This window comes from Lissotriton helveticus, chromosome 9 (genome assembly GCF_964261635.1).
Source record: "Lissotriton helveticus chromosome 9, aLisHel1.1, whole genome shotgun sequence".
Taxonomy (NCBI): Eukaryota; Metazoa; Chordata; class Amphibia; order Caudata; family Salamandridae; genus Lissotriton; species Lissotriton helveticus.
In genome coordinates, this window is record NC_136070.1 from 398554405 (window position 1) to 398579554 (window position 25150).

At 43.1% G+C, this 25150-nt stretch overlaps 1 protein-coding gene across 2 annotated transcripts in view; it reads left to right on the forward strand.

Annotated features, from left to right (window-relative positions):
- LOC144781359 (cholesterol 24-hydroxylase-like) overlaps positions 1-25150 on the forward strand; it is a 345923-nt gene that overhangs the window by 164032 nt on the left and 156741 nt on the right. For both annotated transcript variants that reach the window (XM_078660148.1, XM_078660147.1), the window contains exon 4: positions 6743-6816. In XM_078660148.1, the coding sequence (XP_078516274.1) occupies positions 6743-6816 (74 nt within the window). The remainder of the gene's footprint in view (positions 1-6742; positions 6817-25150) is intronic.

The window sequence follows — 25150 nt, forward strand, 5'->3', positions numbered from 1 at the left end:
AAGAATTCTATTTCCTGAAAGATCACAACCAATGTCCAAGTTTTTTTATATCGAATTAACGTAGCAAAAAACTCTGCTAAAGAGCTTTTTAAATCGGTATCTAACTTGGCTTCCCCCTGTCCAGCTAAAATTTAGACGAGCCAGGAACTATGCGAGGACATTGCCAAGTTTTTTCTGAATAAGGTGGAGGACATCTTCTCAGCTTTCAACCTTTCAAGTTCAGTGGGGATTGTAGCCTTAACGGAGGGAAGTAAGCCAATCTCTGGCCTCCCCCCACCTTTGACAATTTCGCTCCACTATCTATAACTGACATTAAAAGGCTCCTTACGTCAGCAAAATCAGGCTCCCCCTATGATCCCTGTCTAGCCACAGTGATCAAACTTGCTCTGGGACCTGTTTCCCTCTCACTTACCTCCCTATTTAATGCAATCTTTGAAGCAAGGCACCTCCCTAAACCCTGGAAGGTCACTTCCATACTGCCACTGCTAAAGAAGCACAGTTTAGACCCCAAAGATCCTAATAATTTTCAACCAATCTCACGCCTCCCGCTACCAGCAAAATTGGTTGAGAAAACAATGAATGTGCAACTCAGTGCCTTTCTACGCAAAACTCAAGTTTTGGAATGGACTCAATATGGTTTCATAGAAGGGCACAGTACAGAGTCTGCTCTTTTAAAATCCACAGAACAGATTAGGGAAGCCCTGGATTGGGGAGGCAAGGCGCTTTAATTATAATGGATCTGTCTCTGGCCTTTGATACGGTCCATCGTGACTTGTTGATGGATCATTTGTTGGCATGCAGGCTCCAGGGAAAAGTGTGGAAGCTATTGAAATCCTTCTTAACTGACAGATCACAAATCGTGTTGTTGGGCGAATTCCACTCCAAACCTTTTCCCCTGCCTTGTGGAGTACCACAGGGTCATCTCTTAGCCCCACACTTTTTAATGTGTATGTATCATCTTTGACCTCTTTAATCAGCTCCTTTGACTTTTGCTTTATCTCGTATGCGGATGACACACAAATTATTGTGTCTCTGCTGCCAGGACAGGAATTAGGAAAAGGCAAACGTTCCATGATTGTATGGAAGAAGTCGGGAGGTGGATGTCACAGAATTGCCCGAAGCTTAATTTGGGCAAGGCTAAGGTCATCCTCTTTGGAAATGATGTCAACATCTGGACATCAAATTTGTGGGCAGAAGCACTGAGCACCTCTTCCTACACCCACCAGGACAGTAAAAACCTAGAAGTCATAGTTGATGACGAGCTCAACTTTGGTGACCAGTTTAATGCAGTGGCATCAGCCACCTCTTACGCTCTCAGAATGATCAAGAAAATACTGCCATTTTTACCGGCCGACAGTCAGCAGACAGTTGTTACAGCACTTATACTGTCAAGGTTGAACTACTGCAATGCTCTTTACCTAAATATACAAGATATCTTTCTGAATAAACTTCCACTGTGCAAAATGTGTCAGCGAGATTGCTCTCCTGCAGATTCAAATGTGCTCCAATTTCCAAGGAAATCAAAAAACTTCACTGGTTACCTGTTGAGAAAAGGGTGCATTTTAAATAGCCTATGCACCGTTTACAAGGCCCTACAAGGAACAGGTCCAAGCTACCTGAAGCGGCTGTTTCAGTGGTATTTGCCCAAAAGATCTCTTCGCTCTCTAGGAGCTAAATTGGTGACAGTACCACCCACTAAAAAAGCTATGTAACATGTAAATATGTTTACAACTTTCAGTGCTCAGAGGATAGTAGCTAGCGCCAGGACACCTTTGCGTAATTGCTGCGCTTTATAAATGCATAACATTGTGGAGATAAGTCCAAAGATAATACAAACCAGTCTCCCCCCATCATTAGGAGCAATACTTTATAAGGGGAAACATCCGCAATAATGAAGCCAGACCCACATGTTCCGGTAGCCCGCAAGCCTAACAACGACTCGCCCAAACAACGAGTTTGCCTTAACCACGCAAGTGCTTGGTTAAGCAAAGTCGGTCTAGTGTTCGGAATGGGCGAGGAGAGAGGAGCATCGGAAAGCGAACAGGACAGGTATGAGGGGTTTGGAGTAGTTTTTAGTGGGTGAGGTTTGGGGTAGTTTTCAGGGGGTGAGGGGTTCGGGTAGTTTGTAGGGGGTTTGGGTAATTTTTAGTGGGTGGTGGGGTTTGGGGTAGTTTATAGAAAGTGGGGGGGTTCGGTGGTTTTTAGGGGGTTGGGGGTTTGGGGTAGTTCTTAGGGAGTGTTCGGGGTATTATTTCCGGGGTGGGTAGACTTCAGAGTAGGTTTTAGGGGTGGGGGGGTTCAGGGTAGTCTTTAGAGGGCTTTATCTGGGTTATTCTTTAGGGGTAGGAGGAGTTCAGAGTAGTTTTAGGGGGTGGGGGTTTGGTTTAGTTTTTGGAGGGTGGGGTGGTTTAGGGTAGTTTTTTAGGGGTGGGGGTTTGGGGTCGTTTTTAGGGGGTGGGGGGTGTTGAGGGTAGTTTTTAGGGGGTGGGGGTTCCGGATAGTTTTTAGGGGGTGGGAGAGAATCAGGGTCGTTATTAGTGGGTAGGGGGGTAGTTTGTAGGAGGTTGGGGGTGTATTTAGGGTTCAGGTGAAGAAGGAGGGGGTGGTTACATTAGCAACAGAAAATTTGTGGTAAAGGAATGTGGGGTAAAGCATTTCTTGGTTAAAACGCGATTGTTGTAGAGACCGCGTTGTAAAGGTGGGCGTTGTGGAGGAACTCATTGTTCCGGCATACAACCCTCTACAAGTGAAAGATGATAATTCGCTTAGTGAGGACTTGTTAGCTCCTTCACCGCAGACCTTGAAAGGGAAAACGTTAGGTAATGAAGAAGTTAGCCATCAGATTAAAAAAATCTCATAGAACATTGCAGGTTTACGTAACAAATTGGTGCTATCTGATCGGCGGAATATGCAAGCAGTTTATGACATTATCTGTTTTCAGGAAACATGGGAAGTGCTGGAACACTTTATTGATGGGTTTGCTCTTTACCATACACATACCCCCTCACCTGCAGAGCAAGCAAAGGGAGGCTTGGCCATCTATATTGTCAATACCTTTCCTAGGAAGGTGATTAAATTTATCAACAATGCCCTATTTTTCCAACTACTTTCATGTGATATCCATGAAGATTGGGATTTGTTAATCGTGCTTATACACACAAGCAACAGATGCTATGAGAGTTCTACCACGAAACTTCTGATTTCCTGTTTTTGTCAGGATGTTGGATTTTGCTTCTACTCTGTCCTACAGGTTTGGGATATCCAAAGATAATGGAGTAGACGCCTCACTCACTTGTCGTGACATGTTTCATCATCGATGCCCATCCAAGATGGGACTACTTGGGCGGACTCAAACATCGATGGTATGGGAATTCTTAGATAAAGCAAAACTGGATAAGCAGGGATCCAGAAGACTGATACTTTAAAAATACCTCTAGGTATACCCAAAGATTATTACTTTATTGGGAGGGTACCTGGGGTATAGCTACAAACGTATGTTTATGAGTTTTATTAAATTCACTTATGCAATTATACCCTTGTTTCTGTGCCAACATGTTTCGGCCCTCTCCAGGAGCCCAATCAGGTCTGGGGCCTTCGTGAGCGTTGGGTTTTTTGTATCCCTGCTGTGTATTGTGCACGCATGCCATGCACATTCGTGAGGCCTAATGCTCTCACCTGTTTTGGTTTGTTTCCAGAGGATTTTCTGTAAGACAGGAGGAAAATAGAGAGACAACTTTTACTTCCCTCACCCATCCTAATTACTTTCATCCATCTCATACATCTATAGTGTTGCATCATTCTCCAGAATTCATAGGTATCATTAATCCACCGTTATCAAATCTGATCTGACAGCATTCTTCCTTTCTATTTCCATTTTTTTTTTAAAACAATCGGTTTGGTGCTCCCATTCTGAATGTAATAATCTATTTTCGTGTCGCTGCTATTCCCTGACTGTCTAAATTATGGGTTGATTTCTATTGCGTCATACACTCAAGGTCCAGATATTATTGTGGGGTGGAAGGGCTGCGTTGTGTATTTACCTTCACAAACCCCTTGCATACTGTGTCATTCATACCTAATCATATTGCGCATACCCACTAGTATATTTGTCAAGGGTCACATGGTTCGTGCAGGTGGTGCTGTCTTGTAGTCACACACTTAAAGGGAGAGAACAAGCATATACTTATATGACGGATGGCCTACATGACAGTTTGCAGTTATAATACTTTACTATTTTTTTTTTTAACTTTGTATTTCATTTCTCCTTATTGTTTTTTTTGGAGGCAGTCTTCTGTTAATTGTGAACTTCTAAAACAACAGCTTTGATGAGATGAGTTCTCATGTTGTTGTTGATTTAGATATGGCCTGCCGTTCAATATTTAGGGATCACCCCCATTCAATACGTCTTTTTTTTACCGGTGATTTTAATGCCCATCATTTTCCCATTTATTGGAAAGCAGTATGTGGGATATGCGATCCCCTGAATAAACCTGTGATACATTTTAGACACTATGGGGCCCATTACGGTAGCCACCGCCGGCCTGGGGGAGGCAATCCGCCCGACATCCATTCCAGAATTCCCCCCGCCATATTAGTATGGCGGGGGGGCCGCAGCGGACGGAAAGACCGCCCGCCGCTTTTCAGCCCCGGCCGCCTTGCGGCCGGGGCGGAGAATGTTTAATATGGTGGCGGTGTCTCATAGACACCGCCAGCCATATTAGTATGGGCTGCCAGTCATGCCTTTCCGTGCCGGCAATGCTGCCACGGAAAGGCATGCGGTCTTCATGGGTGAGGGCTGCACACGGGGGGTACCTGTGGTACCCCCCCACATTTGCAGAAACAAAGTGGCAGGCACGCGCAGTGCCTGCCACTTTGTTTATGCAAATGCTGAAATGCATTTCTAGCATTGTGGCGGGCAGTGCTGAGAGCACCGCCCGCCACAATGCTAGAAACGCAGGATGTGCCCGCCACTGTGGCAGGCACATCCTAATGCCCCCCAGGGGACCCCCACCCTTATGGCGGGCGGTCCCAATCCCCGCTAGGATGACAGGCGGACAAAGTCCGCCCGTCATCCTAAAGACCCCATATGGCTCTGCTTTAAACAACTTGTTGGTTAAGTTGGTTAATGAGCTGAGGGCTACAGGGGAGCTAGCTGCAATGTTCCTAAGACATGCAGGTTCCTCCACTATTGATTATTATTGAGTGAAGGAGATGTGTGCAGCCCACAAACTGTCCTGGCATGTTCATGCTTATTATGAAAATGTTGTCTGGTTATAGTGTTGCCATTGGGGACAGTGGAAAAGAGTATGACAAAGCACTACTATTGAAATATTTACTCCCAAATAGTGGTCTGACAGTGTATAGCGCATGGAGAGAAAGTTAGAGTTCGAGAATATTTTATACCTGGTGGCCCATTATTCAGAGTAAGCTGCCTGCATCATTTGATGTCGTGCTCTCTCTCCCTGACACCCTTTCCTATGCTGTAAAAGGATGGAAGTGTGTGAATCATTCGGTTGTGGGCCACAAAAGAACCTGCTGTTGGAGTTGGCTACACCACTTTCTGTTCCATTGTTTCCTGTTGTGTCACTTCCTTTGCCTTGCTGCCTTGGAATGTAGGTGTATGTTGGGGACAGCTTCCTGTGTACCTTTCTGTCATGTCACTTTCTGGATATCCATTCCTGTGAAGTGGCTTCCAATGGAGGAACATAGGTGGTTAATAGCAGGCAGCACTTCTGAGGTAGAACTTTAGTGTTATAATTTGCAGGGGCATGACTGTTCCTTGAAAAGTAGCATGGCCAGGTTTCACAATATGAAAACTTTGCCCAATTTTAATGTGACAAAAGTATCTCTCCTACTACTAGGAATTAATCATTACAGAAACATTTCCAAGTCATCCAATCATTGAATGAGCCACTGAATTAATTATAGGTTTTCAGACTATCTCTCCATACCACCGGATAAGGCATGTTTTCTCCAACATCCTTACATACAGTGCAACTATCTGGCTTAGTCTATTATTCCTATCTGTTTTTTGGTCCGCTCATTTTATTCTGTAAACCTACGCTGGTGCTCAACAAAATATGTTGATATTAATCCTCAAATCAAAGACAAGTGACATAATTGATACTGTATGTGTTTGAGGTGCTGCACATGTAGCAAAAGTCACTATTACATTGTCTTTACTTTGTGGATCCTTAAAGTAAGAACATTAGTATTTGGGGATTCATGAACTTCTGATCCTGGGTGTCATTGAGATACTGCAATGTAGGATTACTGAAATGCTATTAACAAAGGCTTCTTGAAGTACCAGTTTGGAAACACAGATGACAATAAACAGGACTATAGATCACAAGCTTTCGTTTTCACATCACCCGCCATTAAAATTAAAAAAAGTAATTTACACACACTATGTATAAAAGGGTTTTCCAGTACTCTTGTCAAATGTTCTTGATGTTATTGGACACTAATAATGTTATAATTACACTATGGTTACATTAATTAGAGAGATATATTTACCTAGGTATTGTATTTTTAATTCTTACTCTGTTACTGTACGTGGACACTCTTCACATGTTTATTGAGGGATTTAGGATTCATTCTCCTTTCTGTGTGATGAAGGACCTAGTAATTTGCTGTCCTAGTCCAGTGAACATTACATCTTTACAGCATGAGTTTACAGGCTCAATATTGATGTTTCCCTAATTGTAACAAAAATAAAGCACATGTGTTGGTTTGTTTCTAGGAATACCTGATGTCACCAAAGTACAGAAAAGATAATCTTGTCTTTGATCGGATGTACGGTATATTTGGTGAAAGGTTGGTATCATACATTTAGAATCATGTTACTTTTCTAGATTCACAGCCTTCATTGATTTAGAATTCGGGATCATGACTCTTTTATGAGGCTGATAGGAATATAATCCCTGTGCATAAGCATTTTTGCAATAGAGTTGAGAACAAATTTATTAACAAGATGTGTCCACTGTTAAATCCAGGATGTCTTGATCTGTCCCAGTTTATCAAATATCAAAGTAGAGCTACTGTATTTGATGGTTTTGCTTAAAGTCATGGTCTAGTCCATTGACTTTTGAAACTGTGAATGGCTCATCTATGGTGCAAGACAAGGAGTTTGACAGATTGAACATCATTATTTGATTGGACAATGGGCTCACTTGAAAATTGCCGTTAAAATCCATGAGTGCCGGAATCATTCTGCTGTGCTTACACTGGCATGGATCTTGTTCTCTCAAGTACAATGATGTTTCAGTCTGTCATCCTCTTGAATCCAATATTTGCTCAACATTCTTCAAGTGCATCAGGTTGTGTATGTTATAGAACTAACTCTGTGTTTTAAAGTATGTAACACTTCTTTTATTATTGGGATTCTTAGCAACCACACCACACACAACACTGCATCAGTGTTCATGCACTGACCCCTGGGACGTTCCATAGGTGATATGTTTTAATGATCAGGCATGGTCAAAAGATGTGGTTGTTCACTCAGATTGTCCATTTTTAGGTTTGGGTTTACGATTATGTATTCTAAATCTCAAATATTACAGCCTCATTTATTCAATTTCTCATGGTTTTATATTCGGGTTTTGACCTATAAATAACCCTGTATATGGTCCCATTGAAGGGCTGAACCCATAGAGAGGAGAAGCAGGGGACAGCCTGCTAAACTGTCATTGTGGAAGAAATCAGTGTGGGGGAAAACCTTGAGGCAGGTCAAATCACAGTGAGCTAAAAGTAATCCTGAGGCCAATGAAATGAGAGTCCACCATGTTGCTGGAGTGTGCCGGTAAGAATAGAGACAATTGCCACAGAGACTGAGGTCAAAGAGAAGCTGCAGTCATTTGCCAAAACTCAAAGAAACCCATAATAGGAACTGAACCTCAAGCGATTGGATAAACATAGGACCAAGATAAGCTTGCTGCACCAGATAAACTATATTGAAAGCAACAGGGAACTAAAAGTACTCCCTAGAAGTAAAATTGAGTCTTTGGTTATTGATCTTAGTCAGCCACGCTGAAGGATAAAGTACACAGTACATAATAGCTGAAGTTATAGCACAGTATTTCTGAAAAGGCGAGGGCTCAACCAATGATGCCCTGTTAAGTTTCAAGTTCAAAATACTTTATTGGGTTGATAAAAAAAAACATAAATGCATATCACACACACAATGACAAAACATAAGTTAAAATGTCAGATTGCTATAAAAAACATTTCATCAGTATAAAGTCACAAGGAAACGGTAAAACATTCACAGGTGACTTTTGCATTTCAAATGTATTTTTCTGCCTATAAGGGTGCCTGACAGCAAGCTTGCCACATTAAAACAAGCTAGAGGGCTCAACAGCATTTGAAGGTAAATCAGGCCAGGTCTTACTTGCCAAAATCCCTTTCCTTTAAGCAATGGTAAAGCATGACGATGTTGCATGGCACTCTAGTGACCGCAAAACATATAAAGTACATAGTGTCTTGGAGAGATAAATTATAACAAGGTCCCTAACTTCCACATTTTGTTTACCCTGTGGCTTTGCTGAGAATCAAGAGAATCAATCTAGAACTTGTTAACAGGAAGCAATGGTGGAGTGTTGTAACCACGTTCAGAAAAGGCTCCATCGATTGGCCAGTTTTCAAAAGAATGTATGCCCTGACAGAGGGTCCCAAAAGTTCACTAGCTTCTCAGTCAGCTTTAGCTCTTAACATATGAAGTTATTTTTAATCCAGGGCAGGTCTTTCTTAATAATCTTTTCTGGAGACCCATACACCCCAGTTTCTCTAATGACCCTTCTATATAGCATAACCATTGAATAGTATGGTCTTTGTACAAAGAGAGATAGTCTGTGATGGTTGCACGGCTCAGATCTAACTCAGTGCTTGACCAGATTTGAAACCTTCTAACTAAAGGTTAAAGGGACAACCTATTGGAGACCTATTCCAAACCCAGCTCTTTGTGGGCTATAAATGTAGCTTCTGACTTAGGAATTGACAACAATTTTCTTATAAAGTTGTATTCCACTCTCTGGATCTCTCCCCATCCCTATAACCCCATACATCACTCCCAAATCTAGTGATGGATAAACACTTTGCCTTATAACATTTACCATCGCCGTATGGGCTTAGCCCCCAGTCTTTTTGCAAAATCAATGACTGAGGCAACTTATCATGCCAACAAGTTTCTTTTAACCCTTCTTTGTGGGGCCCAAGAACCCTTCTTATCAGAAATAATCCCAAGTACAGAAAGGTAGAAACTCTAGTCACTCCTGGTTTTCTCCAAGTATTTTTTCTAAGAAGTATTTTCATAACCAATAGCCATAATATGGGAATTGGAGTAAATAGTTTTCATGTCTAGAGAAGCCATGAACTATGGGAAGGAGTTGGTAAGTTGCTGGAGGCCCATCGCTGTTCTAGCTATCAAAACTGTGTCATCAGCATATATGAGTGCAGTGATAAGCTGCAACCTCACCCAAGGAATATCTTTAGAAGCCACATACAGGGATGGGCCTAGGTAGCTAATATATAGTGCCAATAAGAGTGTGGCTAACATACAACCTTACCATGCCTGATCCTTTAAGTACTGTTATTGGAGAAGACAGAGACCCATTCTGTTTAAATCTAACTACTGTTGTGAGGTCCTGATGGAGTTCATGGAGAAAATTGACAATATTGTGAACAAACCCTAGATCAATCAGCAAGAACCATGATTTAGCTCTGTTGCCATGGTAACAAGCTGATGAGAAGTTCATAAAAGCTTAATGGATCTACCCTCTTTTGGCCACAGTGTATTTGACAATAATCAAATGAAGGTTGAAGCTCTGATCAAGTGTACCTTTCCCCTGTCTGAACCCATGCTGAAGACAGGAGATTACATTGTTTTGTTCCCGCCAATCAGATAGTCTAGTCAGAATTACCCCGCCAAGGCCCTTAGCCATCAAATCTATGAGGGAAATTGGCCTTTAACACAGAGGATTGGACCTATCTCCCTTTCTGAACACTGGGATAGTTACAGACCTCAGCCATGAAGCAAGGAGACCCTTCCTTTAGGCTGAATTAAACACTTTCATTAAAATTGTAGCCCAGACCAAGGGGTTGTGTTTAAATAAATTGTCAGGGACCCCTTACGGGCCTGCCACCTTATACTTAGCCATGGTTGCAATGGCAGCCACTACCTCATTCTCTGTAGAACAAGAGGAAGGATCCCTGCGCAAGGATCCTGTGGGTGGGGCTGAGGGGACATCCAATCGACTACCATAAATCCCTTAGAAATGTTTTATCCATACATCCAGGGAAATTACACAGGCTACTATACTATGTGTTACTCTAGTAAAGAAGGGGAGATGAAGGATTTCCCAAAACTTGTTGCTGTGTTACAGTGCAAAAGATCACAGGCTTTCTCTTTAATTTCTGTTTTCCGAGTTAAAACGGCATGCTTGTAGTCATTTCCTCTCCTGGTTGTCTCTGCCCTGTCTCTAGGGATTCTTTTAAATGCAATTAATAGACTTTGATGGGCCTTTGAGCAACTGGAACCAAACCATGTCTCACCTATACTAGCTCTCTTGCTACCAGTATCCCTGACGTTATTAGCAATTTGATGGGTTATCCTGTTAAAGGTGCTTATAAGGAGCTCATCATTTGCGGTATCCTTCATACACAATTGAATGTCATAGACACAAGTGGCATAGAGGGAGTTAGAAAAGGAGACAAAGGGACCTTGGTCAATTCTAATCTTTGTCCCTTATCTTGTGGTGCATTGTCACTATTACTTGAGCCGTGTTAGAATGGGAGAACTTCAAGGCCTACATTTAGGGGTTGTGATTTAAAAACTCCTTAGGAGTACGAGCTGCATTGCACGATCAACTGCAAAGGGTATAAACCGATATTTAAAAAATTATTACATCTGAATCTAAAAGACCACAACCAATACGCAAAAGTAAGCAGCACCCTGACATTCGTAAAAGGCTATGTCTGCATGACTACAAAGTATATACTGACCACAGACACCCCGAAGGTGATAAAAAAAGACACACTACTTGCAAGACTTTCATTCACAGTCACACACTGTGGTGCCATCAGAGTCATTAAACACACCAGCGGACATACAATACATACCTAAGCCAAAATAATGGGGTATTTACCTCATATTATAAACATCTTTACTCAAGACCAATTGAGGAACAGCATAACGATAGATGTATACATACGTGAAGAGCATCTGCGACAGCCAAAGGGCAGACCCGGGTACCCAAATTTCTTTGAACTAGAAAACCATGGCTATACTATAATGGGTTACATTCAAAACAATTAGCAGGTATAGTATTGCATCAGAATTCTACCAGACATATCAAGGGCAACTCTCCGAGAGCCTACTTTACATGCATCTGATGGCCATGCTCCCCACAGTGACTAGGGAGGCAATAGTACTGGTCCTCCAAAGAGATGATCACAATCCCTTATCCAGGACTTCGTACTGCCCACTGTTGATGTTGACTTTGAACTGCAAAATACTAGGAAAATTGACCTCTAGAACAATGCAAAGAGTGCTCCTGGATTTGGTACATCTGAACCAAAGTGGGTTTATCGCATGGTAGAGGGACACACCCAGAGGGTTTAGAGACTTAGCTAAGATGACACTTCCAAGCTTAAACATAAATCGGCTCTGAAGCACTACAATTGCCTTTGTAGAAATAAATGAAAACCTTTATTGTTTAGTTAGTTAATACCACAACAATTTTACAATAATACAGTTATTAAAAGGATAAAAAGGGCACCAATGTCGGCACCCATGTTAGCCAAGGAAAAGGTAAGGTTATACAGTAAATAAGAAGCCCATTTTTAGGGTATGTGTTTAAGGGTCTAAAAGTCCAGTCACATTGTAGAATGGCCAGTGCCACTTTCTTTTCAGATCAGATCACCTTGGCCCATAATGGTCCCTAAATGCTTTTAAGAATAGTCAATGAGCTCTCTAACACTAGCATGATTGCTCCTGCACCTCTACTATCTCAGGTTCAATGTGAGAAATTAGCACTTTTCTTCGTTAGTAAAAGTAAAGATATTCAGCTATCTCTGTTGAGGGGAAGAGGAGATTTTTCTCAGACTAATATCTCTCTGTTGCTCTTTGATTTTGATGATTCAGTTTCAGTTGATTCTCCTTCTATCCTCCAGACATTAGACACTTGTCACTCAGGTAAACAACCTTTACAACAAAACTTTTACAACGCACTACCATTACAACGCGCTCATTACAACGCAAACCATTACAACGCATTGCGCTGGGGGGCGCTCTAGGATAGGGAATAAGTTTAATTTACCATCCAACACCTTCCCTAGTGTCCACGGGGACTGGAGTTGGAATAGTAAATTAAACTATTCACTATCCAACACCCAAAAGCACTATGCGTTGTAATGGATTGCGATGTAAAAACCACGTTGTAAAGGCAGGCGTTGTAATAGCCTGCGTTGTAACGTCATACATCCGTCAGTCAGTCAGTCAGTCAGTCAAAAGGAATGTTTATTTAAATCAATTGGTCCATAAACACATTAAAACATCCATGAATACAATCTCTTTTATAAACTATATGAATAAAGAAGAGAATGAAAACCTTTCATAAAATTCTATAAAATGTACGATTCATTAATAACTCCACTTATCTGTGCAGTCAACATTTCATCTAAAAAATCTCTTAAAAACTCCAATTGTCAAAAAAAATGTAAAAAGTGTTTTATATTGAGCATAAACCTCCCATTAGCAGGTGCTATATCCAAAGAGTGCATTTCTGTTAAGAAAATTGGACGCAAAAAACATTCTGTGCATTGAGGACCTTTAAACAATCCAATAGTATGTGCAAATTGTCACATGTTGTACCTAGATTACAGGTGCATTTCCCCTTGGAATCAACCATAGCACCTATTATCCTGTTGTTAGCATAGCAGGGGTTGATTCTGATCCTTAACCTTAGTAATTCATTTCCAATCCAACAATTGGGTAGTACATCTTTGTATGGGGACGGTTGTTCATTTTGCCTTGATTGGACCACCCTCAAGATACTATTGATCGTGGTCTTGAGATATTTCTTTCCCTAAGGCCCTGAGTTCACTCTTAGGGACCTCAATTTGTAGATTCTATGTGCACAACTTGACTCTCATGTCCCTACAAGCCTTTGTTATGATTTCGCTTATTCCCTTTGGCCACTTTAATTCACTCCGCAGTATCTAATGTTTGCACCATTGGGATATTTTGTGCTCCTCCCTTCAGCCCAGGCACTGCCAGAATCATAATATTGTCATGTGTGCCGTTATATCTCAGGATACTACTCCTGTCTCCATTCTTACTGCCTGGATCATCGAGGACTTGGGTAGGGATAATATGATTTTAAGCATTTCTCCTCTTCAATGTCCCAACCATTTTTCACACTTACAGATAAAGATTCTGCTCCATATTGGAACTGGGGTGGAATCATGGCGTTATAAGCTTTCAGTATGGGTCTATCTGACATTTCTCCATAATCTTTGTTAAATTTTTTCAGACCACTAACTGAAGCGAGTGCCCTTACTCTCAAAGCATCGAGGTGGGTAAGCCATTGAAGAGATTTCTGGAACCGCATCCCTAAATACTTGTATTCATTTACCACCTCCAACTTTGTGGAGCCAAAAAAACAGCTACATTTTGTCATTTTTTTTACCAAAGAAAAGAATATTAGTTTTCTCTATATTTACTGCAAGTTTTTTGGAGCAGCAATATTCACTAAACGCATTCAACTTTCTTTACAGACCAATCTCAGTTTGGTCTAAAATTCCAAGGTCATCTGTATAAAGTAGGCATGCAATGTGTTTCCCATGTAGCTTATGGCTGGCACCACGAGCCACCACCCAAAATCGATGGCCGATAAGCTATAAATATGGAGAAAAGCAAGTGAGCCAAGACACACCCTTGTCTTAACCCATTTTCGATTGGGATCTTCTGCGACAAGGTCTCCTCTGTATACAAAATAACCTGGGCCCAGTTACAACTATGAAGCCTTTGGAGTAAATCTAGGAGACTTTTAGGTACACCACACCTGGTCAAAGATCCCCTTAATTGCTTTCAGTCCTCCAGATCAAATGCTGCCCAGAAGTCAGCGAAGCAGCAGAACAACCTGCCACCTTGTTCCATCGACTTCCGCGCTGTGGACCCTGTTCAGGGGCACATTCTGATTCGCTTCTACCCATTACGTAAGGTTTTCCAAAATTATTTTTGCAAATACCTTTTCGCCCACATCCACTAAGTTGATTAGTCTACAGTTCTTCGGGGCCTTTATGTCCCTGTTTATGTATTGGTCTGATAATTGCCCCTTACCAGTTTTCTGACACCTCACCTGAATCAAGTATACCAGCAAACATTTGTGAGAAGAATTCTGCCCAACAATCTAGCCGGATCTTTATGATCAATTACGGGAGGTTATCTGGGCCAGCTGCTCGGGTCAGAGTTAATTGTGCTATAATTTGTTTAACATTACTTGCCGTAAAGAGGGCCCTAATGTCCTTATCAATACCTGGCCAACAAGAGGTTCTCTGACTCGCTGGTTCAACACAGTTACCACATATTTCTCTCAAATACCCCTCCCAAGTGTCTTCTGCCACCACACAATTTGAAGACCCCTATACCTTACCAGAGCCTTCTTGGACCAGCTTCCAGAAAATGTTTATATTTTTTTATTCTATTTCTGATGACAGGTTTCCCCATTAGCTCTCTAGGCATTCTTTTGTTATTCGTAATGACCATTTTATATTTGTTCCTTAGTTTCTAAAGGCAATGGAACACCTCTAGATAATTTTTTACCCTGAGTCTTTATCCCCTTTTATTATACATGCTTTTAATTTCTGGTATTCCTTATTAAACCAGCTCTTCTCTTTACACTTCTCTTTATCTTACGTTCTCCAAAACTGTTCCTTTTTATTTCAACCTGCAAACATTCAGCCATTTCACTAATTACATTTTCAAACCATTCAATATTATTAGTATTGGCAATATTTCCTTATATTTGACACTGCTGGAAGGCAGCCACTTTTTCCATAGACTCTTCTGACATGCGGGTAGTAAGCAGTGTAAGGTAGTTTGTGGTATACTTTGGACCTGTCTTTATGTTATGTTATGTTATGTTATGTTATATTTGTTTTTATATAGCGCACGGCTACTCAAAAAGAGTGTCCCGGCGCTTTAATAATGAGACCTACAGCAGAATAACACAACACAGTGATAAAAACAGCGTGGAAAGCATAACAGAAAAAAAGGAAAGAAACAACCCAAAGAGCAAATAACCAAGTTTTTAAACCTTTCCTAAATGCAAGTAAGCTAGTGGCTCCACGGAGTGTCAGCGGCAGGGTGTTCCACAGCTGTGGTGCCAGCAGTCCAAAGGAGCGGCCTCCAATGCGGGCTCTTTTTACGCGCGGCACCGTCGCCAAGAACAAAGATTCTGATCTGAGAGAACGGGCCGGATGGTAAAAGGCGAGTCTCCTTTGGAGATACTTAGCTCCAACAGCATGGAGGGCTTTATAGGCCAAAGTTAGTGCCTTGAAGGCAATCCGCTTACGGATAGGCAGCCAATGTATGGTCTGCAAAAGACCAGCAGCACTGGCTCGCCTATTTAGGCCATAAATGGCTCTCGCCGCAGCATTCTGCACAACCTGGAGTCGCTGCAGCAAATATTCTGGCAGGCCCAGGTAAAGGACATTAGCATAATCCAACCTAGAACCGATCAGAGCCTGCACGGTCAGCTTCCTATGTTCTTCAGATAGAAGGGGTAGAAACCTCCTCAGCATTTTAAGGAGGCCAAAACATGTACCCGTCACCCCTAGGATCTGGGATCTCAACGTCAGACCCTTGTCCAACTTGACCCCCAGGTTCTTAGCTACTAGAGATGGACAGGATGGTGGAAACATGTTAATAGGCCACCAAGCTAGCTAGTCAGGATCCGACGCACATCCGAAGAAGAGTACCTCAGACTTCTCTGAGTTGCACTTGAGGCCGCTCAGATGAAACCATCTAAAGACAGCCTCAAGGCAATCCCGGATACTCTCTCCATTAAAATCTCCTCCCCTCTTACAAGAGAAGAGGAGCTGTGTGTCGTCGGCATAGGAAACGATCCGGGCCCCGAACGACTCCGCCAATGCCGCCAGAGGGGTCATAAAGATGTTAAAGAGGGTCGGGCTCAATATAGAGCCCTGCGGGACCCCGACTCCCAGTGGCGGCATCGCGGCCGAGTCTGGGGGGACCCAGATCGTTTGTCGGCGGTCAGCTAGGAAAGATGAAAACCAGCTGAGCACCGTCCCCCTAAGGCCAATCTCATAGAGTCTGGCGAGAAGGCCCTCATGGGGAACGGTGTCAAAGGCCGCCGACAAGTCCAACATGACCAGCATGGCCTTGCCCCCAGAGTCCAGTACCCCTTTAATGACTTCTGACACCTCCAGGAGCGCTGTCTCTGTACTGAGGTTTGGACGGAAGCCGGATTGAGTAGCGTGCAAAATCTCATGCGTTTCCAGGAAATTGGAGAGCGCCGTGTGTATGTGCTTCTCTAAAATTTTCATGAAAGCTGGTAAAAGAGAAATCGGTCTATAATTGACCGGTGCCTCAGGATCAAGACCAGGCTTCTTCAGCAAAGGGATGACCATTGCCTGCTTCTAGGCTTGCGGAACCAAACCCTGGCTAAGCGAGAGATTCAGAAGTGGATTAGCCAACGGGTTAATAACTTCCGCCATTTTTGCCAAAAATTTGGCCGGGCAGGGGTCCAAGGGCGACTCAGATTTGAGATTGCCCATAAGCGCTAGGGAAGCAGGGGCTGAGATGGGTGGAAAGACAGCCAGCATCGGGCCTGATGAGACCTCGAGGCACGAATCATCCTCGGGGTTAATCGGCCCCACGGGCGCCACCAGTTGAAAAGAGTCCTGGATAAGCTTAATCTTGCTGGTGAAAAAGTTAGCAAGATCAGAAGCCCAGGACTTAGAGGGCATGCCTCGGGATGCATTAGAACGAGGGGCCGTAAATTCTCTAACTATGGAAAAAATCTCCTTACAGGAATTGGAGGCGGCTTCTATTCTCCCTGCAAGGTAGGCTTTTTTTCCCAGACGAATGTCCCGCTGATAGGCCTTAACCGCTGTCTTATAGGTCAGCCTTGCCACAGGGTCATATTGAGATCGCCAGGCTCTTTCCGACACCTTACAAAGCTGCCGGGCAGTCGACAGTGCCGCAGTGAACCAAGGGGCCTAAGCCCGTTTCGATGTTAAGCGGGGGGCCATCACTGGGGCAAGATCATTTAGCCTGTCCAAAAGCCAAGCCTGCAGAGACTCAAGGTCCTTCTCCAAATCTCCTGAGAGAGGGCACGGGTGATCCAAAGCGGCCTGAGCCAGCATAGCTGGAGTCACGCAATGGTAGACCCTAAGGGCACGGCCCTGTTGCTGAGACGCAGGATTAGCCAGTTTCACCGTACCTTTAACCAAAAATTTGGCTAACCTGTGGTCTGACCAGAGCACCGGAATAATCTCCTTCACCTCCAAAGGAGATGTCGAGAAGACCTGATCAAGAGTATGTCCCTTGTCATGCGTTGGCCCCTGAAGATACGGGATCAGGCCCAGGGGAGCCGTGGCCTCCAGAAGTTTAATAGTATCCGGGTCCGATGGCTCATCCATGCGGAAGTTAAAATCCCCAGCAACAATGCAATGTTCTGCCTTCAAGGCCAGTCCTGATAGGACCGACTCGAACTCTTCAAAGAAGGTTCCAGGGGGGCCGGGTGGCCTATAAACTAATAGACCTTTAAAGGATTGATGAGGCGCTAGAGTGATGGAGAAGGCAAGGGACTCAGAGCCGCGGATATCATCTACAGGCAGAATGGAACAAGTCACGCATTTCTTCACCGCCAATGCCACTCCACCACCCCTTCCCTTGAGTCTGTCCTTCCTGAAAACATTATAATCAGGTGGAATGGCTAAAGCCACATCGGGATTTGAAAATTCCCCCAGCCACGTCTCAGTTAACATGAGACAGAGTGGCTTTTCCATATCTAAAAGATCGAAGATATCCTGCACATGTCTGCCCACAGATCTAGTGTTTAGCAGCATGCAAGGATACCCAATATGGTCAATCTTTTTATTGGGAAGCAAAGACGTAACACAGCTAGGGCGCCATCCGCATCCAGGGCAGCGAGACTTACCCCTATAGCGACCGAGGAAGACAGTACAGAAGTCACCCGAGGAGTATTGTAAGGAGCGTAGCTCACATGATGTATATCGGAGCATGGGAGGCCCAGGGGCATATACGCCCAGTGGCAGAGCCCGACCCGCCGCCCCGTTCGCCTCCTGGACGCTGACGGGCGCAGACGGGCTGGACTCTGGCGTGACTCCGGCGGTGATCCGGCGTATCCGCTGCGCGTGACCGCTGCGCGTGAGCATGACTCCCTTAAGAGGAGGTCGTCGACTGAGCCACTGCACCCCGCACCCCTCACCCAATATGGCCGCCACAGAAGCGCTGTTGCTCCCACTACCAGCCCACAGGAACCGGGACCCGCAAAGCGCGGTGGCAGTCACGATTATGGTGCAGGTATGTGGAGTTGCTTTAAGAACAGGGGATAAACAAATGAAGATTAATGTAAATATCTAGAAAGGATTTTAAAAACACGCCGCAATATTGCTATTAAAAGCGCGCCTCAGCTCAGAATAGCGCCGTGTAGCGCTCAGGTAGGTCTCGTGTCCGCTCGTGAAATCAGCGGAGCTAAGGATGTCAAGACCGAGCCCCCTGGTTACCTCCCTTAAGAGGAGGTCGTCGACTGAGCCACTAGAGCGTGCACCCCGCACCCCTCACCCAATATGGCCGCCACAGAAGCGCTGTTGCTCCCACTACCAGCCCACAGGAACCGGGACCCTTGTGTCTTTGTCACAATCTATAACATCTGGTTCTCCCAGGGATCCCCTTCCCCTGCCAAACTTTGTCCTTAAGATCAGGACACCATGCTTCCTCTGGTAAGACTCCTTAATTGTTCATTGCAGAAGGGCTCCATTCCTCAGTTATGGATGCATGCTACTGTTCTTCCTCTTCTGAAGCAGTCCAGCTTGAATCCCACCAATTGATCTAATTATAGACCTGTTTCCTTTATTCCTACTCTGCCTAGAATTCTAGAACAGTATGTCGGTATACAACTCTCTGCTTCTGTGGAGTCTCAATTTTTTTAACATGACTCCCAATCAGAGTTCAGACCAGGTCACAGTACCGAGTCCACCCTCCTTGGAGTTAAAGAACACCTCAGGATGCTCCTAGATGAGGGCGAGATTGCAGGTCTGATTCTACTAGATCACAGGGTTGCCTTTGATACTGTGTTCCATGACACGCTCATAGGGAGACTGACACAATTAGGGATCCAAGGAATAGCTTTGGCTTGGTTATCCACTTTCTTCAAGGGTCAAACTTTCTAGGTTTCCTCAGGCAGAGCTTCATCCATGTGTCATGATTTTACCTCTGAGGTTCCTCAAGGATCAGCTCTGAGTCCAGCACTTTTATTTTATATCTATGTGTGCCACTTGGCAGAGCTGGTGGAAAACTGTGTTCTCACTTTATTTTCCTATGCTGATGATGTATGCTGATGATATCCAAATCATCTTTTCATTATCATCCACTATGAAACACAGCTCTGTGTCTTTGAACTCCTGCTTGACTCAAGTAGCCTCATGGATGAATAACTACTCGCTGAATGGTGAGAAAATTGAGGTGTTGGTCCTTGGAAAGAACCCGTGCCTCTGGGTACCACAGCACTGGCCAGCTGTTCTGGGTGATATCCCTATCCCTGCTTCCAAAGTCAAGAACATAGGGTTCTTGGTAGACAATATGCTCTCCATGAAGCCGCATGTGGCAAAGGTATGTGGATCCTGCTTTGTTACTTTGAAATGGCTATGGAAATTCATCTGGATTCTCCCCATATCTACCCAAAGAACTTTCCTCCAGGCTCTCCTTCTATCTCGCCTGGATTATAGTAACATCCTGTACCTGGGGCCTGATACAGCCTCCATGAGACATATGCAGGTGGTGCAGAATGAGGTTGTAAGGCTGATCTATCGACTACCAAAACATGCCTCGGTTACATCTCTCCGCAGCAAGCTTCACTGGCTAGGGGTTGAAAAGTATGTCCAATTCCAGGCTTTGTGTTATGTCTTCAAAGCAAAGGCAGGGATCGCCATCCACCATATCAATGGTCTGATAAAACCACATTAGCCCACTCGCTATCTACATTCCATCAACCTTTCCTTGTGCACTGTCCCTAAGATTAAACGTACTCCCATGGTAGGTCGCGCTTTTACATTACTGAGCTTTGGAACACTTTGCCAGAACACCTGAGATCTTGCCCACTTTTTGTAACCAACTAAGGACGTGGCTGTTTTGAATCACCTGAGCTGTGAGAAACTTTATCTGTTGCTAAAAGCGCTGGAAAACTGTGTGTAGCTGTTGCGCTCCATAAGCATTTTACCATAACATAACAGTTTTTTAAATGATATAATACATTACAAACTGACTGATATGATGGACTGGGAGTAGCTGTTTAAAATCCCTGGACAATACGTTTTGGAGCTGAAATCTAAGAATAGATTCAATTATTCTATACAAATCCAAATTCCTATGGTAAATTAGGGAAGATGTTCTCAGAACCATGAAGGTTACAAAGATGGTGCCTGCAGTCTCTCATCTTGCTTCCTCTGGCCATCTAGCCACTCACAAGCCATGTAACACTCTATTCCTCCAGATGTGCCGGAGGAATAGAGTATTGGCTTGAAAGAGACACTAGGAACAGTTAGCCTACATAATTTTTTCAAACATTGGCCATTTGTTGGCTTATATTCCTCGTTCTATTGAGTTTGTTCATCCATTGATTTCTTTGTACGTAATGTTGTGTTTTTGTAACGATTCTGTGTAGGATGATTTATGTTAGTTTGTAACTTTACATGCCATGTAGTATGAACAATAGTGTAAATATCATAGTGTACAGTGTGTTTTGCCTTTTTGCTATTTAATGTGTAGTAGAAATGTAAAGAAAAATTATAAAAAAGTGGCATGAAATAATGATGCCAGGGTCTGGTCATAATAAATAGTCCTCTGACCCCAAAAGTCGTCTTTACTTTCAGTAAGTGAGGTTTAGGCAATTTCTTGTTGTACACTTTCTAAAAATGGCATTTCTAAAATAGTAATGAAAAATCCACTTTCACTAATAAGCAGGACTTATCACCACTATTCCAAAAATACCAAACGGGGCACCTTTCAGATCAGAAATTACCACTGAACACATATGAGGGAGTTCCCAATGCAAACTTATGGGATGAGCAGGCCTCACAGCAGTGACAAACCAAATAGGCTGTTTGTCACTACTAGGACATGCCCCATAATAAAGGCACATGTCTTACCTTTTACTTATAGGAAGCGCTCCCCCCTAGGGAAAAAGTCCTTTACATGCACTGCTGAGTTCCCAAAAGAAGGTACATAATCCAATATTCATCAATATTAGGCATCAAATGATATACAATTTCATTGATTAGTTTGTTTAATTAGTTTGAGAATTGCTTCATTCAAGAATGATCAAAATGTTCATGATGCGTAACTTTTCTTTTGCAATATATTCATTAATCTATGAATAGGATGCTTCATACAAATTTCAGCTCATCCCAATGCATTTCGGGCTTCTTCAGCCCTTCATCAGGGGGTGTAAATTCTAGAAAGAAACAATGAGGTGAAGTGAGAAAATGTCTGTCGTAAAAAGGGAAGCCCATCGCCAGACATCAAGTGTCAAAACAGTGAAAGCCTGGTCAGGGTGCTGCAAACCCATGCCATGAAGTGTAAGTACATGTAGTGACCAGGCGGTCGTTTCCAACACTCTTGATTATTTGGGATTTTACTAGCCAGAGTGCCCACTCGTAGTGAACGGGTAGTTGATATATTGCACCTTGTTTGGTCACCACATGCTTCATGGCATGAGCGCTCTGTGACACTATATCTCTTATAATTATGAATGACCTCCCACACTACATGTACTCATAGGGCTATAGGGCTATCTAGGGCCTACCTTAGGGATGACCTATATGTAGTAAAAGGTGAGCTCCAGACTTGGCAAGTAACTTTAAATGCCAAATTATTGTGGCAGTAAACTACGCACAGGTTTGAAAGGCTACTACAGTGGGTGAAGTTTTACAGCCCCTGGGTATATTGGATACCACTGTACATGGGATGTACAGGTAAATTAAATATGCCAAACTGACGTAGACCAATCATACCCAAGTTTAAAGGAGAGAACACAGGCACTTTAGCACTGATTAGCAGTGGTAAAGTGCCCAGAGTCCTAAAGCAAACCAAAACAGGTCAGAAAAAATACAGGAGGAGGACAAAAAGATCTGGTGTAACGCTGCAAAAAGGGCCAGGTTCAATAGTAGGGAAAATGGCTGAACCCAAAGTCAAATCTAGAAGCGAAATATGTACAGGCAAATCTAGGCACCATCTCAGTAATTAATTTGCTGTTTGGCATACATTCCCACTCAAAACCACTCTTGGTACTGCTACAGATGGCCGAATAAAGCTGGATTAGATACTAAAAAACTGTCTCCTATTGGAAACTATGGAGCACACTTGCGCTCAAACGTGCTGATACCCTGGGCAATTGCAGAATATGGAAAAAAAGCAATGATCACTAAAGTAGGGCAGTTGTACGATATGTGAATCCTATTATCATTTGCAGAGCTCAAGAAAGAATATGAAAAAACAATGGGAAGGGTTCTCACACAAGCCGCCCTATATAAAGCAACAGCTGAAATGTACAGTTATTCCGAGGTTGATTTAGAAACAGACAACGTGCTGCAAATAGTATTTACATGGGGAAGGCAATGCCTTATGGTAACCTGGCAATATAAGACACTAGGGTAAAGGAGCGGGGAGAGCCTGGGGGGAAGTGGGACAGGGACCTGGTTGAAGAACTAACAGAAAGGGAATTGCTTGCAGTTCTCCAACATACCTATGATGTCTAGGAATGCTAAGTTTAAATTGATTCTATTCATTTATGTAACACCAAATGTATCTAACACCCAAACGAATACATAATATGTACTCAATAATCCCACACAAATGCACCATACAAAATGGAAGATACCGCTATTTACCATATGACCTGAGCATGTCAAGTAATATGAAGCTACTGAAGGTGTGTTACTACCCATGTAACTCATCTGACTGAAAGACAGAACCTGTATAACCATAAACTCTGCCTGTTGAGAGGTATGGCAAGTCCAACTGCAAGTTTATAGCCCTTGTCGTGTTACTAACTGAAAGGACAAAACCCATCAGTTGGAAGCCAGCAAACACCCTAGATGTATCAATGTGGGGTCTGAACTTTGTAAATGCGTACAAGCAAAAGAAGGTAAAAATGAGATTTAAGAGGATCAGAAAGGAATGGAAAGAAACAGTCAAATGGGATTGCTAATAGAACTACCTCTGAACTCTGATGACCAGCCTCCCTAAGAGAACGCACACATAACATTCAAAGTGAAATTTCTTTTTTTGTTTGTTTCACCATTCTCAGCCCTAACCTACGAAGATGTATTGGATGCATTTAAGTGGGGTAACACTGTGGAGTCTGGGAGACCATGAAGCAGGGTGTTACCAGCATCCAGAAGCAAGAGGTGCCATCTAAACAGTTTTCTAAACACGTGTAGGACAGTGGTCTACTGGGTGACTGACAATCAGCCTTTGGTTCTTATCGGAAAATATGGACACTGTTATTGGAAGTTCAAAAAAGTCTGCTTAAATGGCATGCTGCTGTATGGTAGGAGGCCTTTTTAGAGTTGCAGAAGCCTTCTGACACTTTTAATATAATTGATATTGACATAAGGATTAGTTTGCAGCATGTAGCTAGATCTTCCCACTCAACTCTGGAGCAATGGAAAGGTTCATCTCCAGTGGCGGCTTCTACATCTGGAGTCCCCAGGGCTTCTCTCATTCCTTAGTTGCAGTGGTGACATCTACAAATTGACTTGTGCAGGGCTCCCCCCACACCCTTAATTTCTAATGATAATATGAGATTGTGCAATGATTTATTAAAAGCCCATGTTATAAGGTATCATATCTAAGCAGATGACACACAGATGCTGTTCACTTTGAACAGGTACTTTGATATGTTGTTGTTGTATTAGCTTTATTCGATATAAAATATCATGAAAGCATTTACAGAATAAAACAATACCGATGGTAAAAAAAGACATGCGACATGAAATGACACACATGTTAAAAATATACATATATCAAACATTAAAAATTCATCAGAGCGGATAACACCGTTAAAAGCAAGAATATAAAATGAGGATAATTCCCAAACAGCCAAAGCATAAAACATTTCATTCAGGGGTATACTACAAAAAGGATAATAGAAGAGCCAGGAGGGAATGGGCCAGTATTTCATACTGGCAATACCGCTTCAGAACCATAAGGCTGGTGCACTTTAAAATGTATTTGGAGGGCCAGATATTTTGATGGAATCCCAGTCAAAAGCCTCTGGGTTGCCTGGACTAGCACTTCTTTTCTACAAACTTTCTCAGTGTTAGCCAGGCTATACCCAGAAACTTGGCCACTCCACAAATCATTGTTGGTGATGAGGTATCAGTTCTTAGAATGCAGAGAGCTGCACAATGATTCCTTGGGCCCAACATTTTGCACACTGGTTTAAGCCATTTAACTCTGGCCCTTCTATAAGCTGGACAAGCAAAGAGGAAATGGGCAATGGACTCATTGTGATAGCGACAACCTGTACAGGGCACCAATGACAGATTTGGCCCCTTCCAGAGCCCTGTCACACTATTGACAGGGAGAGTCCCGAGTCTCAACTTGATGTACAGAGACCTATCCCGCGGGACCTGGATGAAATCTAAATACGATTCCAAGACACAAGTAATTTTATGGTCAAAGAACCCCTCGGTCAGTTTTCCCAACTTGGGGTTCAAGAGCTCTTGTGTCTGCACCCAGTTCCAATAAGCTCTCTTCAGATCTTGCTTTGTGGGTGGGACCTGGGTAGCCCATGCCTCCTTGAACCCAAAAGCAGATTAAAGCTGACTGAGGTCGACTAGCCATTTGATTCGACTCCCAGAATCAGCTAGTTTTAATTCA